This window comes from Suncus etruscus, chromosome 11 (assembly GCF_024139225.1).
Source record: "Suncus etruscus isolate mSunEtr1 chromosome 11, mSunEtr1.pri.cur, whole genome shotgun sequence".
Classification (NCBI taxonomy): Eukaryota; Metazoa; Chordata; class Mammalia; order Eulipotyphla; family Soricidae; genus Suncus; species Suncus etruscus.
In genome coordinates this window covers 59,534,789-59,562,571 of record NC_064858.1, presented here as the reverse complement: position 1 = coordinate 59,562,571, position 27,783 = coordinate 59,534,789, and the positions used below count along the sequence as shown (strand labels likewise).

The following is a 27,783-nucleotide window of genomic DNA, read 5'->3' as shown; positions in this document are numbered from 1 at the left end:
TGTTACAAACTGCTATGGCATTCAAAGACAAGAATAATAGAAATTGTTTTTGATGCTATATCTTTCAGGGAAAGAGAAATCTAATCGAGACTATATTTTTGCCTGTAAATATGCACAGCAGAAGGGAGAATAATTTCAGACCAAATAATATGAAGGAAATATAATGTCAGTACCATAACATGAATTTCAAAAATATCTCTATTTCTCCAAATCTTCACTCCATATTTTCACGGTGAGCCTTTTGTTATATGAATCAGCCATCCACGCTAGGAAATATGACTTCTAGTGGGCCTTCTGTCCATCCCGCTATTTCAAAACATAGAAATTTCTATCAATGGCACAGAAAGATATCTATAAAAATACACACAGAGACTGTTACTATACACTTACCTTGCAAGGCTAAATGCATCAAAGAAGTTGCATGGGGGGAGGGAGAAAATAGGAGTAAAAAATGATGATCAAAGAGAAAAAAATAAATAAATCAGGCCTTGCAGGTCTGGATTATGTGCCAGGAACTCATAGATTATGATTAACTGAACCCTCTGAAGATGAGGTTAAATAAAAAGAAATTGATAAACTGCAATAGTTAGGAAATCAACAGCTTCCAAACCAGTGAAGGTCAGCTCTCAGCTTGCCAAATATACAAATACACTTCTTGCAACATGGTGCCCAGAGTTTTATGGTCATGTTCAGTATCTCAGCGATTTGCTGTTTGAATGCTTGGATGCTTTTAGATTTGCATGTCCAGAGCAAGTTCTTAGAACAGTTCTTAGTAGCAACAACATATTAGCGTAAATGCATCAAAAGAAGCTGCCACAAACAAACTCATCTTAAATGAATTTGTACCTTACTGCCAAGATTAGTTATTTGCCCCAATTTTTCTGCCATGATCATGTTTTGTCTGGGTTGGGAAGGTACACCTGGCCTTGTTTAGTCCTTACTCACAGGTCTGTGCACCAGGTTCACTCTTGAGAGTGCAGCCTGACCATTATGAGCATGTTTTTCAAGAAGCTATTTGTATTTTTTTTTGAGGCAGCAGAATCTTGTGTGCTTTCCATTCAATGCATGTTTAAGACATATTTATGAAGGCTAGAATTTGAAATTCCCCTTTGAGCATGTGTAAAGAGAAAAATTAAATGCTGCTTTTGTCAACAAATAAACTCCCTATACCATTACTTCCTCAAAATAAACCCATACTTGATATCTTTATTACAAGAAGGAGAGGATTAAAGAAGCATTAAAAATCACTATCTTGAAATTGACTAAATCATAGTTTGACTTCAAAGTACATATTTAAGATCTTTGGGCTTTAGTTTACTTATGTATAAAAATGGCTGTGCTTTATATATCTATGAGTTATTGTTCATATGTCTATGCGAATAGGGTTGAAATCTTGTGGGTAGTGAACTTGGCAGTGTTCAACTTACAGTTGTTCAGTGAACACTGTAAGTTGAACACTGCCAAGTTCACTACCCACAAGATCTTCATTCACTTCTTTTTTGTTTGGTTTTGAGGTCAATAGTAATATTTGGGAATTTTTCCTAGCTCTGAACTCAGGAATTACTCCTGAAAGTGTTCAGGGCCCAGAGAACACAAGTACCTCGAATGCCTGTTTTTGAATTCCAAAAATTGAATATGAGTAGGCTGTATGCAAAGTATGTATCCTACCCACTTTGCTATCTCTCTGACCTTTTGTTGCTTACATTTATATATTGGATGCTTTTTATATTCCTATTCTTCCCCATTTATACTTGTCTTAATATACCAGCAGCATCTATGAAAGAAATGGGGTTTGTTAGGCCATCCTATGGATAAGAAAATTTTGTCTGCTATGCAGAAAAATATTGGAAGTCAGATAAAAAAATACACATTTTTATGAGGATGGAAATTAAGGTCTTGCCCTCCATTGCTGTGCTTAACACCACTGAGTTTCCAACTCATCAGAATTATGTAGTTGGACAACAAGGATACATGTACATAAGTCATGCTTTATTACATCTAAGTTCTTAGCATCCAGAAAATAGGACTGGCACCCCATAGAGGCACAAGAAGAAAAAAAAATACATAAAAGTCCCATTTTAAAAACAGAGACTTTGACCTGCTATACATCTAGCCAGTGGTAACCAGTCTGAGCTACTTTCTTTGTGATAGACTTATACTCATTCTACCAAGGACTTGAGTTAGAGGATAGGACAGACTATTAGCCTCTATTATTGGCTTGTCTTTCACTCAGTCCCACTATCTCCTAGGTAAATATTGGACAGCTATTGCAGGCCTTTATGGCCCTGGATATCTCATTCTTTCTAAAACTCTGACTTTGATTATTTATACTCCACTCTCCTGAAAAATTACAAGAATGAAAATAGATCTTTTGGCTACCTCTAGAAATCTCTCAGCTACATGCACCAGTTTATTCCCAGGTTATCTATTGTATTTTGTTTAGAATACTTCATACATGATTTCATAGTTTATTTTCAGACTTTCTCCAAGAATGGTTGCTTGACTCAGGGTGCTCTTCTGCTAAACTCTCAATGCTTATAACATCAAATGGCTTATAGCGGAAGTTATCAATTATTTGTTGCACCTATTTTTATTAGTATTTTAAATTGCTTAATTTAAACATCATGGTTTACAGATTATTCATAATCCAGTTGTTATGTTTATCCCATTACAAAGTTGTTCATGACTGAGTTTCAGTCCAACACCCTTCATCAGTGCACATTTTTCACCATCACTATCCCCAGTTTCCATCCCTCCCTTTCTTCTACACTCTCCCATGCCTCGGTGGCAGACATTTTTCTTCTCTCTTTCTCTTCCGTTTTTTTTTTTCCTTTTAGACACTATGATTTGCAATATTATTACTGAAGAGGTATCATGCTTATCACTTTATCTTTTTTCAGCACCCATTTATTGTCCAAAGTGATCGTTTCCAAATAACATTGTCATATTGGTCCCTTCTCTATCCTATGCACCTACTTTTAATGATATTTACCACTGAATGAGGGTTTAACTCTACTGATAGAATTGTACAAAGTGTTTTTATTTTATCAATTTGTTTAACATTTATTTCATTCTCTTACAGGATAACCTAATTTATTTTATTTTGTTTTGGGGCCACATACAATGCTTCTCAGGGGTTACTCCTGGCTCTGGGAAAAGTGAACAGCTCCAGGACACAGAGCTGAATTTCAATATAGGACATGCTCCTTCTGCTCACTAGCAGCATTCACAAAGCCACTTGTATGAATTCTCTGCAAAGCACAGAAAGTCATTTTTCTGAGTGGTTAATAGAAAGAATTAAACAAAACACTAGGTTAATACTGAGCTGTGCTGGATCAATGAAATGATTCTAAGGGCTAGAGTGTATGCTTTGTAGGTGGGTCTCTTAGCTTTGATCCCCTCACCAAATAATCACCCAAGCATTGAAGGGAGTTCTTGAGCACTATTAGGTGAGACCCAAAACACAAACCAAAACAAAGACAAGATTCTGCTTGTAGAGGCTGGAGAGATAGCACAGTGATAGGGCGTTTGCCTTGTACGCCGCGATTCCAGGTCAGACGGTGGTTTGAGTCCTGGCATCCCATATGGTCTCCCGTGCCTGCTGGGAGCGATTTCTGAGCACAGAGCCAGGAGCGCCGCCGGGTGTGACCCAAAATCCAAATAAAATAAAATTAAATTAAAAATAAAACTAAAAATAAAAGATTATGCTTGGAGCAGGGGAAGAGGGGAAATAGGAAAGGAGAAAGAATGTTGTAATTGTTATTAAATCCCCATCATTTTACCTCCAAGCAGAAAACCTGCTTTCTTACTTTCAAGTGCTGAAAAGTGTGACTGGGTCAGTGGCAGCAGCAGGTGACCCTGCATGCTTCTTTGCTCCTTCCACCCAGGGCAGGCAGCCAAGTCCAGCCTTCCTTCACCGGTGCACCCTCCCGCCCTCTGCCCCATGACGTACAGTCCACTGCGTCAGGACAACGCCCACCGGGGCGTGACTTTGGCTTGGACCCAAGCAGCAGACACCCTGGGAGCCTCTCCTCTTCTCCCCACTGCCAGGATAAAAGCCTCTGTAGCACTTACTCTAAGCAAAGACACCTGCAGTTGACTCTTGAGCAAGAGAAGTCCCCACTTTGGAGTCAACATGTCCGCGGTGGTCCTGAAGACCCGAGGCTTAGGCAGGAAGCTCTCTGACTTTGGACAGGTGAGCCAGGCTAGACTTACCCTCCAGAGAGCAGAGTCTGGTCTTCAGGAAAGAGAACTTGATCACAGCTGGCGTTCTCTACTTCCAGAAAATAACTAGGTCTGGTTTACTTTAAAGATGATGAAAATGCGCAGAAAATTAACAGATAATACATGTTCTCAACAATTGTTTGCGAGTGGGAGGACCTTTGTTCTGTGCAACTTTTAGGTAGAAAGACTCTCTGAGATCTAGGGATCAGGTTTTGAGCACCGATATAATCTAACTTTGTATCTTTAAACAAGTCAAACAGAAGAATTTTCTTTCCATACAAGGCCTTCCTTTTGGACTGGCTATAGAAAAAACTGGATGATAGGAACCCTCTATATCTGTTCTTCAGTAATGTTTATGAAGTTTTCTCAATTAGGTATTGAAGGGGTAAATGGTGTGAAATTGTACCTTATCATCTGCGGGAGAAAACGAGGCATTAACAAAAAGATGTGAGACTTCTTCAGACCCGTGAAAGGGAAAGGAAAATAGAGTAGAAATGAAATTAGAATACATTTGGGTCTTGGGATGGCAAGAACCAAAAATAAGACCTAAGAATAATTCCTAGGTTTACTTTAATTTTCCAAAGACTGTTGTCATTCTCTGTAGATGAAGAACAGAAAATGCATTCTTTGACTTCTCTGAACTCTAGAGCTTAGATTTACAGCCCAACCCTGCAGATACCTTCGTAGGAGGGAACAAAATCTTGAGAGCAGGGTGGCTGCAGAAACTAGAGCAGAAAATGCTTCGGTGGAAGTGAAAGACTGTAAAATGTAGAAAGGCAGCTTGTAGGTCTATATGTGAGAGAAAGACTTCCTCTGTATTGGCATAAATGTTTGGGAGACAGAGCATTCTCACATGAAAGAGGGGGAAGTATGATTTGCTAAGGTTGTTTCTGTGTTGCTGCCAGTGAGGCCACCATAACCATTGCAAGGAGGTTAGACTTAGTGATCTGGTTAGAGAGCTGTGGGATAAGAAAGCTTTATTGGTAGAGCACTAAAAAAACTGAGAACGACATTTCGTTATTGATATTGGGGGGTGGTAGTGAGAAAGGATATGTATTTTCAGATTTACTCACAGGAGAATGGTAAAAATAACCACTTTCTAGAGTTAGTATGAAAATTCAATGAAACAATGTCTTGCATGTCTTTATAGATACCTGCATAGTTCCTGTATCATTGTAAGGTACCAGTGGTATATTTGACAGAATACATGTGTTACATAAAATGAATCTAGGACACTGAACACAGGAGGGAAGAGCTCTGAGTTAGGGACATTAATAGGGAAAACCTTGTCACTATGCTGTTAGGGGATCCTGATCTTCACCTTTGGTTTACTTAAACCAAGTAATGGGACAGTCAGTTATTCAAGTTAAAAGTTTTAGTTTGCTGTCTGTAAAATTGAGTGTGTGGGAGGGGATAAGTGAACTGAGCTATGAATATCTTTGATATTTTTGCAAAATGGGAACAGCTTATGTCTTATTAAAGTTCCTAGCACAGATAAACAATATACATGAGATATAATTATGAGATAGGCTGGTGGGCATATGATATGTCAAGAGATTTATACATGCAATTAGAACAACAGTCTTGCAAAAAGATGTCTGCCTCATCATTCACCAGACAGCCTTATTCAAAACCAACTCTGCCTGGCACAGCAACACTTCTGCTCTGGTGAAACTAAAATAACTAATGTAGAATACATTAGTTAATAAAATAATAAAAATAAAATAATAACAAAATAAACACATTTTATGTAGAGATAAATGTCATGAAGAAAAATGAATAGGACAATGAAATTTAGAAATCACAGTTGTGAACAGTGAAGCTATGCATGGCTCTAAAGTCTTGTAACTTTCTAAAACATTGTTTTATTATTGATAAATGTCAGAATATAGAGCATAATTAATTCATTTATGCATTTTGTTTTTAGTTGTTTTACTCTGGAGATGTGTACACTCACATATATCTCCTACCATGAGCCTTAAAAGTACTAAGATTGGAAGCTCTGGATTATTATTTCCAAAGAATATTATTGTTCTGGGGCCAGAGGGATAGAATAGCAAGTAGGATGTTTACCTTTCACTTAGCCAACCCAGGTTTATCCCCAACATCCCAGACATCCCATATGATCCCCATTCTCCATCAGGAATAATTCCTGAGAGCAGATCCAGGAGTAATCCCTGAGCACTGCCAGGGTGCCCTCCACAAAGGAATATTATTGCTCAGATATTTTAAAGTGCTCTTTCTAGGGGCCAGAGAAATAGCACAATGGTTTGTCTTGCATGTGGCCAACCTGGGAGGGTTCAATTCCTGGCATGCCATATTGTTCTCCAGCCTGCCAGGGTTAATTTTTGAGTGCAGAGCCAGGAGTAACTTCTGAGTGCTGCTGGATATGACCCAGAGACCAAGCAATCAATCAATGAATAAAGTTTAAAAACATAAAGTGCTCTCTCTAAATGAGTATGGTCTCTCCAATATAAGTATATATGTTAGATCACAAGGATAATATATTTATATTCTAAGTGATAAAAATTCTTTGTTTTCAGGCTGTATGTAAAGTTTTCTTTACCTTCCTATATCCTTTTTTAAAGCTTATGATCTCTTTTTATAGTTTTTATTATTGTTGATATATGCATATTTCTAAATCAGTTCACACATTTATTGTAAATATTAAAGTCAATAAATTAAATCAATAAGACATTTTTAGAAGATCTTTTTTTGAGATCCTATTTTAGATCAACATAGCAGTCCTTATATCAGAATCCACCCAAGGTTTCATCACCTCATAAATATTTATTAGCTGGGCCAGAGCAAAATTACAGTGGGTAGAGCATTTGCCTTACATGTGGCTAATCCAGGTATAATCCCTGGTATCCCATATAGTACCCTGAGATGTTCAGAAGTAATTTCACAGTACAGAGCCAGGAGTAACCCTTAAGCCTCATTGGGTGTGGCCCCCAAACCTAAAAAAAACCAACAAATATCCATTGGCTTGTTTATATTTATATTATTTATAGTCCTGCAGACTGTGAAATGGATATCTGTGGTTTAGTAGTGGATATACATAATTAGGACTTTATATTTATTAGATAGGGGTTCAAGTCTAAGTTATGTCATTGATCAGCTGCATCCCTTGCTAATTTTATTCCATTATTTGCAAAATAATAGTCACAATTTAAAAGACTATTATGAAGATATAATATAGTATATGTAAACTCACAGAACAGTTTTAGTTGCCACCAGTAATAATGTTGATTAATTATAAAAAGTACCATGTATATGTCCTTTCTAATAATGGGGACTCAGCCAATAGGAAACTCTATTATAAAAACAAGCATGAAATTTGAGGTTTGTGTACAGATAAAATAAATATATATGTACTGTATTTTAATCAGTGATAAATATTAAAACTCCTCTATTAGTTAAGAATCATCTAATATTTCTGAAAATACAAATTCTAAGATTTGACCTAAGGCATTATGATTTAATAAATTTGATTGGGGTCTAGAAATGTATATTTGTAAAAAGAAACCAGGTAATTTTAGAGTGTAGATTCAAGGAACAGTAACAGAGAGAACAAGATTAGAAAGTCTATGTGTCTGGGAGTGGTGGAGGGAGTAGATGGATAGAGTAAAAGGGATCTGGTATGAGCTCTTAAGATATAAACTTCTAGCAGCCCCTGGGGTGAGGGTGGAGGATATGGAGGCAGGATGGGAATGGAGGTGGAGGGAGGACAATTTGGTGATGGGAATTCCCCTGATTCAATGTTTAAATGTACCTGGAATATTACTGTGAACGATGTGTAAGCCACTGATTACAATAAAAACTATATTAATATATATATAAATAAAGATATTATAAAAAAAGATATAAACTTCTAGGAAAGATATATTGAGTAAAAATGAGAATATTGAAGATAATCAGAGTTGTCATTATAGATAAAATAGACTTTAAAATGAGTATTGTATGCTAGTAGAGGAGTATATAGATTGATACTGAAGTGTCTGAATTTTTTTTTTTTTGGTTTTTCGGGCCACACCCATTTGATGCTCAGGGGTTACTCCTGGCTAAGCTCTCAGAAATTGCCCCTGGCTTGGGGGGACCATATGGGACGCCGGGGGATCGAACCGCAGTCCTTCCTTGGCTAGCACCTTACCTCTAGCGCCATCTCTCTGGCCCCAGGTGTCTGAATTCTTACTTGCCATCTACTATTAGTGTGATATCAATGAGTCATACCTTTCTCTTTGGCCCTACCTTTACTCATCTGCAAAATGAGGAGGGCTTAACAATCCCTGAGTCAATTGTTATCAAGCCCCATGCTGGCATTTAAAGTCAAGTGGGGTATAGAGATGGAGGAGTTATTCTTTACCTCAAATGAGAGGTTACAGGGAGCAGAGAGATTCAAGAGGGTTTTCTTTTAAGGAAGGAAGAGAAATGTTTGAAAAGAAAGGATATGATGCCCTTACCCCAATAAAAGTTGAACACGCAAAGAAGAAACCAGTTTTCTTGAGGGTAGGTTTATTATGTACATGGATCTCTGGAGGTGAGATTTCAGCAAGGTTCTTGAGTATTACAAGGAAGTATTTATTACTACAGGACATGGGAAACCATTAAAAAATTAGGAGGATATAAGGAAAAATCTGTTAGTCAATGAAGATAAATAATAATGGGTTTACCTCTATGGAATAAAAGCCAATGAAAGACCAGAGTCATACTGGTGACTTTCATATTAAACTTTGTTGTTACCTGAACATACTTGAAAATTGTGAGCATGAGATAATATATATTGCCCCATTCATGGATGACAGCTGTTAAATTGTATTGGGATTATGTCAATTTTCTTGGAGGGCAACAGGAAAATAATGCTGCTAAGTAAAATAGAAATGAATGCTTTTCATTTCAAGGAAACCAGAAAAAGCTAAGGACTTAGTTTTCTTGGAAGGAAGAAGAATGACACCAGTCTGCAGTTTGGATACGATAGTGTAGAAGTTACACGATGGCATTCTTCACAGAAAGTATATTTTTGTTGTTTTTGGCTACACTCAGCAGTGTCAGTGCCTCTCTCTGTGCTCAGAAATTACTCCTGGCAAGCTCAAGGGATCATTTGGGATGCAAGGGATTCAACCTAAGTCAGCAGCATGAAAGACAAATGCCCTATATGCTTTGTTATTGCACAGGTCTTTAAAGTATTTTGAGACCAAATGGGTTGGGTTCCCATCCTGGCACCAATGCTTACTGTAATTATTGGCAAATTGTTAAATTTCTTAACATCTTAATTTTGTTATCAATAAAAAAGGACATTTGGAAGATAATAAGTCTACTTTATACAGCACTTTAACAGTTGAATGAGATAATAAAAATCAAGTACTTATATAATACTTGAGAGAATATTGGCTTTTAGTAAATGAATATAAATTCAATATTTATTTACAAAGATAGCATTATGATATGTAAATAGGTAACTTCAGATCAGTTTTTCAATTCTTTTGAAGTTTTCTCTAACATACTCTGTTAATTTAAATTTTTCTCAAAATCTCTATTCTATTTAGTTTTTATTTTTTTATTTTTTAAAATAATATCTTTAAGCACCATGATTATAAACATGTTTGTAATTGGGTTTCAGTTATAAAACATGAACATCCCCCTTAACCGTCAATGCCCCCCCATCTTCTTCCTTCCACACCCCTTGCCTGTATTCAAGACAGGCATACAACATCTCTTACTAATTATCTTTGTCATAATAGTTGTTAATGTAGTTACTTCTTTAACTGCACTCACCACTTTTTGTGGTAAGCTTCATATCGAGGTCTGTCTTTCCAGCTCTCATCTCTATTGTCTCTGGGTGCTACTACAATAATATCTTTTATTTTTCTTAAATCCCATATGAGTGATACTATTCTGTGTCTATCTCTATCCCTCTAACTTATTTCACTCAGTGTAATAGTTTCATGCCCATCCATGTATAGGAAAATTTCATGACTTTAATTTTTTTCTGCATAATATTCCATTGTGCATATGTACAAAATGTTATATTGTATATATCTGTTGTTGGACTCCTAAGTTGTTTCCAGAGTCTGGCTATTGTAAATAGCACTGTAATGAATGTGCAAAAGGCACTTTTGTATTGCTTTTTATGTTCCTTAGGGTATATTCCTAGGAATGGTATAGCTGGATTATATGGTAAAAATTTCCAATTTTTGAATTATCTCCATATTTTTTCCATAAAGGCTGGACTAGATGGTATTCCCACCAGCAGTGAATGAGAGTTCCTTTCTCTCTGCATCCCCACCAGTACCCATTGTTCTTATTCTTTGTGATGAGTGCCAGTCTCTGTGGCCTCAGATGATACCTCATTATTGTTTTAATTTGCATCTTCCTGATGATTAGTGATGTGGAGCATTTTTTTCATATGCTTTTTGGCCATTTGTATGTCTTCTTTAAGGAAGTTTCTGTACATTTTTGCTTCCCATTTTTAATGGGATTAGATTTTTTTCTTATTAAATTCTATCAGTACCTTGTATTTTTTAAATATTAGCCCCTTATCTGAAGGGTATTGGGTGAATAGTTTCTCCCATTCTGTGGTGGTCTTTGTATTGTAATCACTATTTCCTACGGGGTGCAGAACACTCTCAGCTTAATATAGTCTATGTGAAACATTTTGATCAAGTATATTTAATTCTGCAGGAAACAAGTTATATTGAAGAAAACATCAATGAAAATGGTGCTATATCCCTGATCTTCTCTCTGAAGGAAGAAGTTGGTGCACTGGCCAAAGTCCTGCGCTTATTTGAGGTAATTCATTTTTTCCTTGAATGCTGGTGAAGAAATTAGAATAGGAAGACTTATTCAACTCATGTTTTTATGTAACCAACAAAGTGAACTTAGTTAAAAATTCCAAAGTTTTTGAGCTTTCACTTTCCCTTTCGTAATAAGAACCATTAACAAGTCACTAGCTGCACATACCCAGGAAGCCAGCTTTAACTTCAGTTTTGTTTCCTTGAATTAATTACTATCTTAGAACTTTCACTAAAGCAATTTAAAAATATTTTTTATTTAGTCACAGTAAAATAACTATGCCAGAAATTATTCCTGGGACCGGGTATGGTCCCAAAACAAATAGAAAACAAATAGAAAATAAAAAGAATTCTGCATAGTATGAATAACTTTGCACCCTAAAATGAAAAGTATAAATCCTCATTTGTAAATATGGGCCACATAGACTCTCTCCAAAGTAGCAAAGTAAGGGAGAGGTGGAAAGAATAGTTTTTCCATGAAGAACCCTCAGTTGAAGTCAGTCATTTGATTCAGGTCAATACCAACAGTGATGAGTGAAAGAGAGTATGTGCCTTGGATATGATATTATGATACTGGTACTTAACTTCTATGTTTTTTTTCTCCATTTAACACGTGCCTCAGTCAAAATATAAAAAAAATAATACAAAGGCTGGAGCGATAGCACAGTGGTAGTGTGTTTGCCTTGCATGCAGATGACCTGAGTCAGATTCAGGTTCAATCCTTGGCATCCCATATGATCCCCCTAGACTGCCAGGTGTGATTTCTGAGCACAGAGCCAGGAGTAAACCCTGAGCACTGCTGGGTATGATACAGCCCCCCCCCCAAATTAGACAAATACAAATCAAGAGAATGATACAAACACCTAATTTATACTCTCAAAATTGTCAAGATTATCAGAAGCAAGAAATATGGGATAAATAGCTGCAAAGAATCCCAAAGGGACAGTATAGCATAATGTAATGTGATATTCTGAATGGGACTTTAGAATAGAACTTTAAATATAGATAAAAATATGCAAAATAAAATATAATTTTAGTTTGTAAAATTATATCAAGATTTATTTAGGGGCCGGTGAGGTGGCGCTAGAGGTAAGGTGTCTGCCTTGCAAGTGCTAGCCAAGGAAGGACTGTGGTTCCATCCCCCGGCGTCCCATATGGTACCCCCAAGCCAGGGGCAATTTCTGAGCACTTAGTAATACCTGGGCATCAAATGGGTGTGGCCAAAAAAACAAACAACAAAAAAAAGATTTTTAAATATGTTTTTTTAACACAAATTCCACCCTAATTCAAGATTATAGCAATAAGATCATTCTTTATGTAGAATATTTGGAGGTGGGGCTGGAGTGGTGGCACAGTGGTAGAACATTTGTTTTGCAGATGGCTGACCTAGGACAGACCACGTATGATTTGATTCCCTGGCGTCCCATATCGTCCCCCAAGCCAGGAGCAATTTCTGAGCACATAGCCAGGAGTAACCCCTGAGTGTCACTGGGTGTGGCCCAAAACAACAACAACAACACAAGAATATTTGGAGGTGTAGTCTCTATTATCCATTCAGTTTTTCCAGACATCTTAAATTTAACTAAAAGCAAAGATGTATTTTTAAAGATTAGCCTTGGTGCTGGGGTGATAGCACAGCAGGCAGGGCTCTGCACATGGCTGACATGGGTTTGATCCCTGTCATCCCATATGTTCCCCTGAGCCTGCCAGGAGTAACTTCTGAGCACAGAAATAAACAAACAAAAATGATCCTTGTCTCTCTAGCTGAAGAGTTGAAGTTGACTGTAAGCAAGCAGTATAGAAATGAGATACAATTTATGAGAATAGATAGTGCTTCTGCATAACATTTTCTAAGCTTTCTAAAAATTGTCTGTTTAATCAGCTTTTTCTCCTCAAGAGATAGCTCTTATAGTTGATGATTAAATAAGAGTTAATTAATCAGATATTTTCAATATAATTAATAAGCCAAAAAAAGCAAAGTGTACCCAAGAGGTGTGTGTGTGTGTGTGTGTGTGTGTGTGTGTGTGTAGCGTGTGCACTGAAAACACTTTCAACACATCATAAAAAAATCCAATTTTCCAAGTCAATATATGTTGTTATTCCATACATTTTGTAGAGCAAGAAGAAATTACTATATTGGGCTATTGGTGAAAATTGATAGCATGCAATGACTCCTCTTGGTCATATTTTAGACTTGCCTTAGATGCTGTACAGGCTAGCACACTGTTTTAATTAAGTAAAACTCAGAGAATAGAGTATAGATACTGTGGGAGAAGCTCAGAAATTGGCCTAACTAGAGCTCTATAACTAACCACAGATTTATAATTTTATTAGAAAACAATCAATTATTTACAAGACAGAAGACCAAATCAACAGTTATTTCTATGGTCTTTAAAAGAGAATGGTCTTAGGGTCAGAGAAAGAAAGGCAATTGCTTTGCATCCAGTTGACTCCAGTTTAATTCCTTGCACTATATTGTATGCTAAGCATTATCAGGTATCACTCTTAAGCACAAAACTAAGAATAATAGCCCTGAACACTGATAAGTGTGGCTTACCTACCCAAAATACAAGATAATGATTATTAAACTGAAATATGGAAATGAGATACTGAAAAACAGAATAGCATGACTGTTTTTTAAAGTGACTTGGTTATAGTGAGTGTATATAAGAGTAGATGATTATTTTATTTTATTTTTAATATGATTCTTTATTTCATTATTTATAATATCTTTATTTAAGCACCATGATTATAAATATGTTCATAGTTGAGTTTCAGTTATAGAAAAGAATACCTCCCTTTTACTAGTGCAACCTTCCCACCAACAATCCCTCCCATCTCCCTTCTCTGCCATCCCCTCCCTTTCTTTATTTGAGACAGACATTCAATTTCTCTCACTCACAACCATTGTAATAATTGTTAGTGTGGTTATTTCTCTAACTGCACTCACCACTCATTGTAGTAAGCTTCATATTGTGGACTGGTCCTTCCATGCCTCATCTCTATTGTCTCTGAGTATAATTACAATACTGTCTTTCATTGTTTTTTCGTTTGTTTATTTGATTTCTTTTGGGGTCACACCCTGTGACACTCAGAGGTTATCATGGCTATGAGCTCAAAAATAGCTCCTGGCTTGGGGGACCATATAGGAAGCCGGGGGATCGAACCGCAGTCCATCCTAGGTTAGCATGTGTAAGGCAAACACCATATCGCTTGCGTCACTGCTCAGGCCCCTATCTTATTTTTGTTAAATACCACAGATGAGTGTGACTAGTCGTATATCTCTGCCTCTGACTTATTTAACTCACCATAATAGTTTCCATGTCCATACATGTATAGGAAAATTTCAGTGACTTCATTTTTTCTGATGGCTTAGTATTCCATTATGTATATGTACCAGTTTTTTAGCTACTCATATATTTTCAGGTATCTGGATTGTTTCCAGATTCTGGCTATTGTTATTAGCTCTGAAATAAATATAGGTGTGCAGAAGGCATTTTTGTATTGTGTTTTTTTCCTAGGTATAGCCCTCTAAGTTGTATGGCTGGATCATATGGGAGCTCAATTTCCAGTTTTTTGAGGAATCTCCATATTGTTTTCCATAAAGGCATTTCCAAAAAGGACTAGACAGCATTCCCATCAGCAGCAAATAAGAGTTCCTTTCTCCCCACATCCTTACTAGCATTGATTTTTTGTGTGTGATGTATGCCAGTCTCCGTGGCATGAGATGGTACATCATTGTTGTTTTGATTTGCTTCACTCCAATGATTAGTGATGTGGAGCAATTTTTCATATGATTTTTGTATATCTTCTTTGAGAAAATGAGAAAATGTTCATTTCTTCTACCCATTTTTTGACTAGGTTAGATTATTTTTCTTATTAAGTTCTGTCAGTACATTGTATATCTTAGATATTAGCCCTTTATCTGATGGGTATTGGGTAAATAGTTTCTCCCATTATCTGGTGGCTTTTCTATCATAGTCACTATTTTATTTGAGGTGGAAAAGCTTCTCAGTTTAATATAGTCCCGTTTGTTTATATCTGCTTCTACTTGTTTGGAGAGTGCTGTTTTCTCCTTGAAGATGCCTTTAGTCTCAATGTCATTGTGTGTTTTACCTACATGTTGATATATATATACCATATGGTTTCTGGCCTGACATCAAGATTTCTAATCCATTTGATTTGACCTTTGTGCATGGTGTTAGACAGAGTTCCAAGTTCACTTTTTTGCATGTGGCTGACCAGTTTCCCAGCACCACTTGTTAGAGAGGCTTTCCTCTTCACAAAGAAACACAAATGTTTCTTGCCTCTTTATTAAAGATTAACTGATTGTATGTCTAGGGCATATTCTCTGAATACTCAAGTCTATTTCATTGATCTGAGGGTCAGTCTTTATTACAATATCATGCTGTTATTAATGAGTATTGTTTTGTAGTACAATTTCTAATTGGGGAAAGCGATGTCTCCCATATTCTCATTTCTAAGGGTTGTTTTAGCTATTCATGGATGTTTATTGTTCCAAATGAATTTCTGAGTGTTTGATTCACTTCTTTTTTTTCCAGCCCCTATATTTAACATTTTGAGAAACATCAAATCTCTTTTCATTTACCACAGTTTTTATAAAGCCTACTTTTGTTGCTGCTTGTGTTTTCTTTTTTTTAGTATTTTTTTATTTATTTAAACATCTTGATTACAAATATGATTGTGATTAGGTTTCAGTCATGTAAAGAACACCCCACTTCACCAGTGCAACATTCCCACCACCAATGTCCCAAATCTCCCTCCATCCCACCCCACCCCCATCTGTACTCTAGACAGGCTTTCCAGTTCCCTCATTCATTCACATGATTATGGTAGTTCTCAGTGTAGTTATTTCTATAACTGCACTCACCACTCTTTGTGGTGAGCTTCATGAAGTGAGCTGGAAGTTCCAGCCATGGGTATCCTTAGAGGGATTCAATTAAATCTGTATAATGCTTTAGGAGTATTGCATTTTAATAATGTTAAGCCTCCCAATCCATGAACAGGTCCTGTTTCTCCATTTCCTTGTGTCCTCCTTTGTAACTTGAAGCAGGGCTTTGTAGATTTTTGTATAGGTCCTACACTTTCTTAGATAATTTTACTCCAAAGTATTTGAGCTTGTGTCACTATTAGTGAGATTATTATTAAAAATAGTATTAATAATATTGTTATTAATATTAAAGTAATATTAATTATCTCACTACTAGTGAGATTATTGAGTCACTATTAATGAGATTTTTAATATAGATTTCTTTTCTATAATCATTTTTTTATAAAAAGGCCATGAATTTTTGTATGTTGATTTTGTAGTCTGCCACTTTTCTTTTTTTTTTTTTAAGAATAATAATTTTTATTTTGACCAAAGTGGATTACATATCTTTCACAGTAATATTTTAGGTACACATTAATATTGAAACAGGGGAATTCCCACAACCAAAATTGTCCTCCCTCCATCCCAGTTCCATATCCCCCTCCCATACCCCCCAGGCTGCTAATATAAGTGGTCCATCCCCTCTGTGTCTAGCTTGTTGTAGGTTGAGTATCGATTCTGTTGTTGTTGGCTTTGGACTTGGTGTTTAAGTGCAATCATTTTTATTACTATTAGTGATCTTACAACTGTTTGGTCTTGGTACCCTTCATTATTTCATCCTCAATGTGAGAGGCAGAACAAGATGGTTCAAGTTATGTGCTTCTGTTTGAGAAGAAAAGAAAAACATGGAGTAAATATCAAACAAGCCGAAAATGGGCTGAGTCCTTCTAGTGGCTCTAAACATCAGTTTGAGAGAAAAAACGGAAAAAGGAAGAGAAACATCACAACAACACAAAAAGAAAAATCAAACAATAAATCCAATGAGCACTACAGCAATAAAAACAAGCACTACATAATATCCATGGACCTGAAATAAAAACAAAACAGAGCACACACACACACACACACAAAAAGAATGAAAATAACAAAAACAATAACAAAACCCAAAAAAATTATTTTGTGCTGCTTCTCTTTTTTTTCCTCACCCTTGAAGTATTGTCATGTGAATAACTACAGACTCGTTGCATGTTTGTTTACTCTCCCCTAGGTCCTTTCTTGTGTATGGAAGACTTCTGCTGTTTCTAGAAACCTTTTGTAGCATCTCTGTCTGGTTTTGGTATCAGGGTGATGTTATCTTCATAAAATCTATTTGGGGATATTTCTGTTTCTTCAATTTCCTGAAAAAGCATGAAAAGAATTGGTAGTATTTCCTCTTGAAAGGTTCGAAAGAATTTGTTAGTGAACCCATCTGGGCCTGGGTTTTTATTTTTTGGAAGACTTTTAATACCACTTTAATTTGCTCAATAGTATTGAGTCTGTTTAGATATGTTAGATTATCTTGATTCAATCGTAGAAGATTATAAGAGACCAAATATTTATTCATTTCTTCAAGGTTCTCATGTTTTGGGGCATAGAGTTTCTCAAAGTAGTCTCTGATTACCCTTTGAATCTCTGTAGTATCTGTAGTGGTCTCCCCTTTTCATTTTTAATATGGTTTATTTAGTTTCTGTCTCCTTTTATTTGTTAGTTTTGCTAGTAGTCTATAATTCTTGTTTACTTTTCAAAGCACAAACTTTTGCTTTTGTTGATCTTTTGGATTGATTTTTGGATTTCCACTTCATTGATTTCTGCTCTAAATTTTGTTATTTCTTTCTGCCTAGCTAGTTTTGATGTCTTTTGTTGATAATTTTCTAATTTTATGGGCTGTGCCATTAAGTTATTTATGTAGGCCCCTTCTTCCTTCCTGATGTATGCTTCCCTTAATATAAAATTTCCTGTTAGTACCGCTTTAGATGTGTCCAACCAATTTTGATAGTTTGTATCTTCAATTGCCTATTTTTTTCAGGAGTGTTTTGATTTTATTTTTGACTTTATCTCTGATCCAGTGGTTGTTCAGTAGTGAGCTGTTAAATTTCCAGATGTTAAAGGTTTTATTCTGTGTCCCTTTGTAGTTCACTTCTAATTTCAATGCATTTTTATCTTAGAAGGTAGTCTGTACTATTTCTATCCCCTTGATTTCATTAGGAGGTATATTTTATGTGCCAGCATATGATCTATCCTGGAAAATGACACATGTGCATTGGAAAAAATGTGTATACAGTTTTCTGGGTTTGAAGTGCTCTCTATTTATGTATGTATCTATCAAGAGTAGACAGGGCAGTGTTGAAGTCTTCCACTATTATAGTGTTGCTATTGATGTCTCCTTTCAGATTTCTCAACAATTTTATTAAGTATTTTGCTGTTCCCTCATTGGGTGCGTATATTGGAGTGTAATTTATTCCTTTTGTACATATCCCTGGATTGTTACAAAATGTCTATCTTTGTCCTTTATAACTTTTCTAAGTCTAATGTTTGTGCCATTTGATATTCATATGGCCACTTCATCTTTTTAAGGGAGTTGTTTGCTTGGATGATTGTTTTTCAACCTTTGCTTTTGAGTCTGTTTGTTCTGACTATTCAGATGTGTTTCTTGAAAGCAGCAGAATTTTCGATTTAGCTTTTTGATCCATTTTGCCACTCTGTGTATCTTAGCTGGTACATTTAGTCCATTAACATTGAGAGAGATGATTGTCATGAGATTTAGTGTCATCTATAAGTAGGATTCTGGTGTGTCTTTTGGTCTGTTTGGTCTTAAAGTAGACCTTTCAGTTTTCCTTTTAAGGCTGGTTTTGAGTCTGTAAAGTTTCTAACCAGGGATGGCGAACTCGTGGCTCTCGAGCCACATGCAGCTCTCGGCCAAAATGAATGCGGCTCTTTGCCTCTTATCATTATTTGATATACTGTGGTTCTTTGCCAAGTTTGGATTTTGTTATGCTGCTCCTGAGGAGGGACCTCTGAGGAGAGATCTCTGAGAGCGTAGTCCCATCTCCCATCCCTGGAAACAACTGCACGGGCCAGCAAGCGGGGATACGGGTGTCACATGTTGTGTCACATCTTGCCATTAGTTCTTAGTGTGGAAGACGCAGCACACCCTCACATCACTGCAGGATTTTGACCCTCACTCAAAATATCAAAATGCTATATGTGTTTACTATATTATTGTTAAAATTAGATGCTTTTGTGTGTGGGGTTGTCTGTTTTGGCAGGTCACTGCATGGTGTGGTTCTCTGACTCTCACAGTTTAAAATTTTGGCTCTTTGTGTCAAACTTGTTCACCACCCCTGTTCTAAGCTGTTGTTTATTCATGAAGTTATGTGTACTTCCTTCAGACATGAACGTGAGTCTGGCTGGGTGGAGTATTCTAGGTGAAGCATTCATTTCATTGAGTTTTGTCACTACATCCCACAATGCCTTCTCACCTTGAGGGTTTCTTTGTGACAGGTCTGCTTTAAATCTTAAGGATGTTCCTTTGAATGTAATTTCCCTTTTTGATATTTCTGCTTTCAGTATTCTATATCTATCTGTGGAATTTGAGCATGACTGGTTTTATTGCAATTATTGGCTTTTGGAGCTTTCTATCTGTACACAAGTCTCTGCTACTTTTCATGCACACGCACACACACACGTACACACACAAACTCATTTTCCCAGATCCTACAAGATTAGAAACAGAGGGAGAAGTATTATATGTGTAAGAAATTTCAACACCCAGTACAAAAAATGAGCATGGTCTTCCCTAATTGTGATGAAGCATTGTAGAAATGCCACTGGGACAGTTAACTAAATAAAATTTAGAAGCTTTAATAAAATTTCAGATAATACACAAGGAATAAATAGTTGTGTAGACCTAGATCATTTGCCTTCCATGACTTTATTGTATTTGGAGGATTTCTTTACCATAGACTACCAGGAGCACATCTATGCAGGCATTGTGACTCCTCAAAGAAAAGTGAAGATCTGCCTTAGTGAGGGCAGTAATTTCCTGCATGTTCAAGTTTGATTTTAGTCATGATCCATTTTTATCTCAAATGATAAGCACTAATGTTGCAATTCCATTAAGCAAGGATGTTGCACACCAATGAATTGTGTATTTATAAATTTTGGATAACAACATCAGAATATTCCAGAATAGGTTTACAATACATAATGTAGAATGCTTGTGTGTGTTAGTGGTGATGGAACAGATATTGTAGTGAATTGGAGATCTATAGTAAGGTATATACCAAATTCTCCACTTACTAAATATCTAACTAATCTGTCCTCAGATAATTGAATGGTAATTTATTTAAATATTTGTTTCATCATTCTACATGACACCTTGCCTTTTTATTTTCTAACATCACATGTCTCTTGTATCTTCTTATAGAAAAACATCCTGAGTGTATTTACAGCGTGTGAAATATATAATTTACTTCAACACAATTAGAAATAGGGGCCAGGGTGATAGCACAGTGTTAGGGCATTGGCCTTATATGCAGCTGACCCAGGATAGACCACGGTTCAATCTCCTGCATTCCATATGATCCCCCAGGCCAGGAGCAATTTCTGAGCACATACCCAGGAGTAACCCCTGAAAATCATCGGTGTGGCCCAAAAACAAAACAAAACAAAAATCCAATTATAAATAGGCCTCTACATTGCAAATATGTGTCTCATTTTCCACCAATTCTCTTTTTATAACCTTGTCACATACTGTTCAGGGACAGAAAAGAGCAACTGAGAATATAGAGCTCTGAACTATTTGGGTTTACTCAATAGCATTATTATATTGATGGATATTCTTACTCAGAAAGCTGCCAAATATGAGACACTTAGTTAAAAATGTTTCAGAGGCCACCCTTTATTTCCACTGTCTTTAGGGAACAAAAATCACATTGGGTGCTTTACCCTGGTCCAACTGACATGCTCCTGCTTAACATACTGCTCACTAATTGTATATAGGTAGTGGAAAAGCTTGGGGTGATCTGTACCACAATTCTTTGTGTCAACAAGAATGAAAGGATAAATTCTGGACATTTCTTGATCCATACTTGAAGAAAACTTGACCAAGGTTAGCTTCTTGAAGGTCTAATGCTTAAATTTCAACCTGAAGGGATTAGACAGGGAAATGGATTATGGAAAGTAAATTCCAGAATAAAACAAATGACTTTACACAAGAGAAAAAAAAACAAGTGTTCAGGTCACAGACTCCTCAGATTCTTTGCCATCTGTAATCTCAGCGTTCCCAAGACAGAAGAGACATCTGGCAGATGCATAATGTTTATCTCTTTAAAACTTGGACTTTGGGACCCTCTCCATGACTTTGGGGTCCGGGGATCAGATCAGAATCCACAGTGAGTCACAAGGGCTGCTTTTGCCCTTGTGCTCAGGCTTTGAGCAGCCGGTTTCCAAGGAATTTCACATCTTCAGTAAAGTAAGCACCTTGAATTCCACAGGAGGAAAGTTCTGACAACTCAACAGGCTTCTTTGTTTTATCTGATCCTCAAATCAATGCATGAAATAACCATATATTTTTCTTTCTGCTGAAGAAATAGAGCATTTCAGAAAAGCCTGGAGTTCCAGAGTCATTCTTCAGCAGACTTCTCACTCTTCAAGAATAGCTTTGAATTTGAACTTGATTTAGATTATTCCCTACAACTTTTATATTTTAAGACAAATTTCCATGAATGGTTTTACAAAAATTATTGTAATCAATATATACTTTGTTACATATTTATAATTATTTAGTTTAGTTTGGAAAGAAATATGTAAAGAATTTGAGGTTTTCAAATCAGAAACCACATCATTTGCAAAATGCATATATTTGGTTTTTTTTATATGGACATGTTATAATACTTTTGATAAATTAATATAAGTTATACTTAATATCTTTATAACCCATTCAGATACATTTTATTCTAGCTTTTAGAGGGGACAGAGAGAGCTTGGAATAATTTTTAAAAACACTTTTGAAGTCAAGAACAACAAACGAGTGGATCATGAAGATGTGATATATATATATGTTTATATATATAATGAACCTCTACATATCTGTCAAGATTGATACAATCATGCAATTTGCAGCAACATGGATAGAACTGGAATATATTTATTAAATGAATTAAGCTAAAAGAAAAAGAATGAAAAAAGAATGAAATCACTTATATGTGGTATTTAGAATAGCTAAATGAAGAAACACAGTGGTCTAAATGGAAATTTTTTTTGAACACCCTTGGCCCCATAGTATAGCGAGAAGGACAGAAACTGAGTGAAAAGGAGAAAACACAATATGAAAGGATGGTCCTAGAGGCAAAGCAATCTCAGGTGTATTTGTAGTGTTAAAAAAAAAGTTAGAACTAGAAGTAATTAATTATTCAAGCCAAAGGCAACAACAATGGAATGAAGAGACACAAACATTTACCATCTAAACTTAAAATAGGCCCATTATACTGGCAGGCTGGGGGGACACAGGTAGTATGAGATGTACTTGGGTAACATTGGTGGAGAGAGGTCAACACTGTGGTGCATTGTATGTCTGAAACCAAACTATGAAAAACTTTGTAAATCACAATGGTTTTAATGTAGTATTTTAAAAAATGAAATGAACGAGCTAAAACACCAACCAAGTGACTTTTGAAGAGCATGTAGCTTTGTCTAAGTTTTATCCAAGTTGTTCTAATAATAATGAACAGAAGCACATAAACTAGGCAGATGTATAAAGTGGTAGAACACATGTCATGCTGTGTGATGCCCTGAGTTCAGTATCCAGTTCTGCATGCACCCTAACCCCAGCACTATCCATTACAAAAATGACCCTTACAAAAAAAATTAAATTATTATTTCATTATAAAATTAATGAATCTTATTTTTAGAAAAGTTGAGTCATGATATAGTGAAAAATATTAAAAAAAGCACCAATAGCCCCTCTAGAGACATTACTACTCACATATTGTGGATGATTACAGACAGTATTTGGTGCACTCCTTGTGGTTATGTATTTTTCAGTGGTTTCACCATCTCCTCTGAAAGATAAACCTGCAGAGAGCATCAACCCACTTGTCCCTTCATTCTGCTAGTTAGTTTAATACTTTTAATACACCAATTAAGTCTCTATATTATAAAAATAGAGTCACAAGACAATGTAGTTTAATATGCTTCTCTCTTGACATGTGTGTGGTTCAAGGGGTATGGACTTGGCAGTAAACATCGTAGTTTCAAGTTTACCTTTTAGCTCTTCCTTTATCCTGTCTGTTCCACCACTGGACAGCTGCTTCCTGGATTAGTGAACAAGTAAGCGCAAAGACATGTCCACTCATGGGCCTTGGCTTTTCTGCCTCCTCTGCTCTCTGGAAGGTGGGGATGGATTATCTGTTGATGGTAAGTTTTAACATTGGCAGATAACAGATGGGAAAGCCTCATTCTCTTTCTTTCTGAACAAAGGAGAATGATAGAATGTTGTTTTGTTTAGGAAATGACCTCTTTACTGAGAAGGCTTCAGGGCCATTGCCATAATCTTGACCTTCCCTCCTCTCATTCTCTTTCTCTAGTTAGTGGGTTAGGTGAAGAAGTATAGCTGTCAATGTGTGTTCTCTTTACTTATTTATAATTGAACCCATAAATCAGGGCCCTATCACAAACCTTTGAAAGATTGAAAAGTGGACCTGTGTGAGTTGCTTACCACTATTTCACTGTTCCCAGGGAGTATTGTGAGTGGCACAGTACTTGTGTGATTCATTGTATTTCTGGTGGGAATATCAGAGTGACCACAGAACCAATAACTTGTAACAAAAACAAGAATCTCCCTCTTCCAAAATGTTTAGCAATACTCTTTCCTCTCAGATTTCAATTTATTCATCTCCCCTTACCACTTCAGAAGACTGATAGATAAATTGTTCTTAACAGTTAAGTAATATCCAAATGAAAAATGGTATCACTTTTCTAACTACTCATGTTCTCATTCAGCCATTTTCCATTAGCAATCAAGGAAAGAGATACACTTTTTGAATTAAAATGTTGATGAATTTTATTTTATAAAATATTTAGTCATATAAGGAAAAATTTTTAGGGTATAGATTTCCTTTTACATGTAAAAATATTTTTTATTCTGATAAAGTGTGTAGTATATCCCCTTGGGTTTTTTCAATAAAAAGTACTTATTTTTTTGAAAGTTACTTATTCTAGATGAAATGCATTCTGCCACACATTTAAATACAAGGACCAGTAGAATTAAATAACAAAATCCATGAGAGATAAAAATAGCACCATCCAAGGATGATATAGTAATTATTTATGATATGAATTTATCACATGAATGATATAGTATTTATTTCCTCAGCTTTTAATAAAATCAGTTTATCCACTAATTGTCTCTTTTTAATGTGTCCTTTATTGGTTTAGCCTATGTAACAAAGTGGCTTGAGCTATCTCTACTTCAAGGCCTTCTAGAACTTCTCATTTTATCTGCCTTATGATTTTTCTTAGCCTTTAATACTACACAAATTATATATAAATCTGTTACATTTTTTCCTTTATTTATCCCTCACAACTTGAATGAAAGTTTTATAAAGAAAAGTCTCTTTACTACATTATAGTACTTTATACAGTTATTCTATTTATATAACACAAATGAATAATACCATACTGTGTCTACCTTCAGTTGATTTACATCACTTAACATGATACTTTGGTTAAATGAAGTAATAAATTGCAGCAAACTGCATGAATTCATATATTCATATGTGATATGTCTATAAATGATAGACATATAGATTGATTCCTATGTAGTTAAATGTTATGTAATTATATGTAGTCCAATATATAATGGTGTGCATATGCCCTTTTGATGCAGTGCAGTAAAGGGGGATGCCTAGATCAATCCTGAACCTAGAATATAGGAAGTAAAAAGACAAGAAGATGAGTGGGACCTGTAATATAAGTCTGTGGTGCATCATTGACTGTTTCAGTGGTCTGAATTATCATATGCTTCAGGTCCTAATAGAAGACATAAACAAAAGTAAATGGGTTAATTGGAGTATTTTATCGAGACATTGTCATACTGAGCAGGGTTTACGGTGTCCAGTATGATTGAGTTATGATTGAGGCATAAAATTAGGGTGTTCACACTTTGTTTCCAAGAACCTCTATGAACAAAGAAGCTGAAGGGTTATTTTATACTTGGTAAAATGAAGGCATTAAAACATATTGTTAGTAATCACAGTAGCGGGACTCCCTGGCTTCCAATCATATTCTGCAACCTGGTTCTGTGGATAAATACATTAGGACATATTATAAACCTTTGTAGTTAGAGGTTCATTGCATACCTGTTCACTCTAAACTGGTGTTTCTGTTGTTGCTTGTTTCTTTATGGTATAATGGATAGTCGAGACTTTGTGTTGCCCCTCTTCCATTTGATGAACACTTCTCGCTATATACTCACACTTACAGTGGTTGGATTTTCTACTCTTTAGACCATTGTATTTGTTCATGGAGTATTATATGTATATATGGTGTATTTTCTAAATACCTAAGATAAGTGATATCATTCTGTATTTATCCTTCTTCTGGCTTACTTTATTTAACATAATATTTTCAAGCTCTATTCATGTTCCTGCCAATTTCATGATTATATCATTCCTAACTGTTATGTAGTATTCCATTGTGTATAAGTACCATATCTTCATAATCCACTCATCTGTTGTTGGGCATCAAGGTTGGTTCCAAATCTTGGCTATTGTGCTGAGTGCTGAGATAAATAGTGGAGTGCATACATATTTTGGGATGAATGTCCTTATGTTTTGGGAATAGATACCCAGGAGTGTGATTGCTGGGTCATATGACAACTCAAATCTGAATTTACTGAGAATCCTCCATACTGTTTTTTTTTCCTATAGGGGTTGGACCAGGCAGCATTCCCACCAGTAGTGGATGAGAGTTTCTTTCTTACCACATCTCCACCAACAGAGATTGGTTCCATTATTTTTGATGTATGCCATCCTCACTGGTGTAATGTGGTACCTCCTTATTGTCTTAATTTGTAGTACCCAAAGATGAGTGATGGTGAATATGTTTTCATGTGTCTATTCTATTGGCCATATGTTGATCTTTCTCAGAGAAGTTTCTATACATTTCTTCTCCCCATTTTACTATGGCTTTATTAGATTGTTTTGTAGCTCACCTTTCTGAGTGCTTTGTTTATCCTAGATATCTGATGTGTTGAGCACATTTTTTCCCATTCCATTAGCTGTCTTTTAGTTTTAACCAGTTTCTTTCACTGTGCAGTAACTTTTTTTAGTTTGATGTAATTCTATTTATTTTCGTTTGATGCTAAAGTTCTTGCCATTGGTGTTCTGTTATCAAAGACTTTTTTGATATATAAGTCTTTAAGTGTTCTGCCTATTTTTCCTCAGTGAACTTTATAGTTTCCAGTCTAATTTCAAGGATTAAAGAATCTATTTTAGTTGACTTTTGTGTAAGGTGTGAGTTATAGATCACTATTTTAATTTCTTACAGGTGGTTATTTGTTGTTCCAACAACATTTGTTGAAGAGACTGTTTTGTTTCATTTCAAGTTCTTGGCTCCTTTGTCAAATATTAGTTGATTATATATTTGGGGTTATATCCCTGTATATTGTATTCTAACCCACTGGTCTGAGACTCTGTCTTTGTTTCAGTACCATGCTGTTTTGATTACTATAGCTTTATAATAAAGCTTCAGATTAGGTAAAGAGATGACACCCAGCTTCTTGTTTTTCAGTATGGATTAGGGTAACCTGGATTTTTTGTGGATCCATATGAATTTTATAATTGATTTTTCTAAGTCCTTAAAATGATATCTGAATTTGGATAGAAATTGCATTAAATCTATATAGAAGTTTAGGTAAGAATTATTTTGATGATGTTGATTCTAAATACCCATGATCTTGGGTTGTACTTCTATTTCCTTATGTCCTCTTCAATTTCTTCTTGAAATGTTTTGAAGTTTTCACTTCTCTTGTAAAGTTGATTCCTAGATACTTGATATATTTGGATACTATTTTAAATGGGATTGACTCCTTAATCTCTTTCTCCTCTGCTTAGTTATTTGTATAGAGGAATGCTACTGTCTTTTGTGTATTGACCTTGCTATATTGGTTAATTGTTTTTAGGAGTTTTACTATAGATTCTTTAGGGTTTTCAATGTATATCATCTGAAAAAAGTGACAGCTTGACTTTCTCATTCCCTATTTTGATTTCTTTGATACCCTTCTCTTGTCTAATTGCTATTTCTAGGACTTCTAAATTTATGTTGAATAGAAGCTAAGACAGTGGACAGCCTTGCTCAGTTCCTAACCTTAGTGGAAATGCTTTCATTTTTTTTTTTTTTTGCCATTAAGGATAATGTTGGATGTGGGCTTTTATAGATATCTGTAACTATGTTGAGGAAAGTTTCTTCCAGCCCTATTTTATTGAGTGTTTTCGTCATTGAATGGATGTTGGATTTTGTCGAATGCCTTCTTTGCATCAATTGATATAATCATGTGATTTTCATCTTTCTTGTTATTGATGTGGTGTATGATGTTGATTGATTTGTGTATGTTAAACCACCCTTGCATCCCTGGGATAAAATCCCCTGTGCCATGGTGTATAATCTTTTGATGTATTGTTGGATTCTATTTGTTAGGATTTTGTTTAGGATTTTGAATTAGTGAGATTGGTCTGTAGTTTTCTTTCTTGGTGGTGTCTTTGCCATCTTTGGGAATGAGTGTGATATTAGCCACATAAAAGGAGTTAGGAAGGATTCCTGTCTTTTCAATGTTTTGGAAGAGCCAGAGGATAAATGGTAGTAATTCTTGGAATACTTGATATAATTCACCTGTAAAAT

At 35.7% G+C, this 27,783-nt stretch overlaps 1 protein-coding gene across 1 annotated transcript in view; it reads left to right on the top strand.

Annotated features, from left to right (window-relative positions):
- PAH (phenylalanine hydroxylase) overlaps nucleotides 1-27,783 on the top strand; it is a 172,756-nt gene that overhangs the window by 60,827 nt on the left and 84,146 nt on the right. Inside the window, exons 2-3 of the mRNA XM_049783159.1 lie at nucleotides 3,888-4,195; nucleotides 10,906-11,013. Coding sequence (XP_049639116.1) covers nucleotides 4,136-4,195; nucleotides 10,906-11,013 — 168 coding nt within the window. The 5' untranslated portion in view covers nucleotides 3,888-4,135. The remainder of the gene's footprint in view (nucleotides 1-3,887; nucleotides 4,196-10,905; nucleotides 11,014-27,783) is intronic.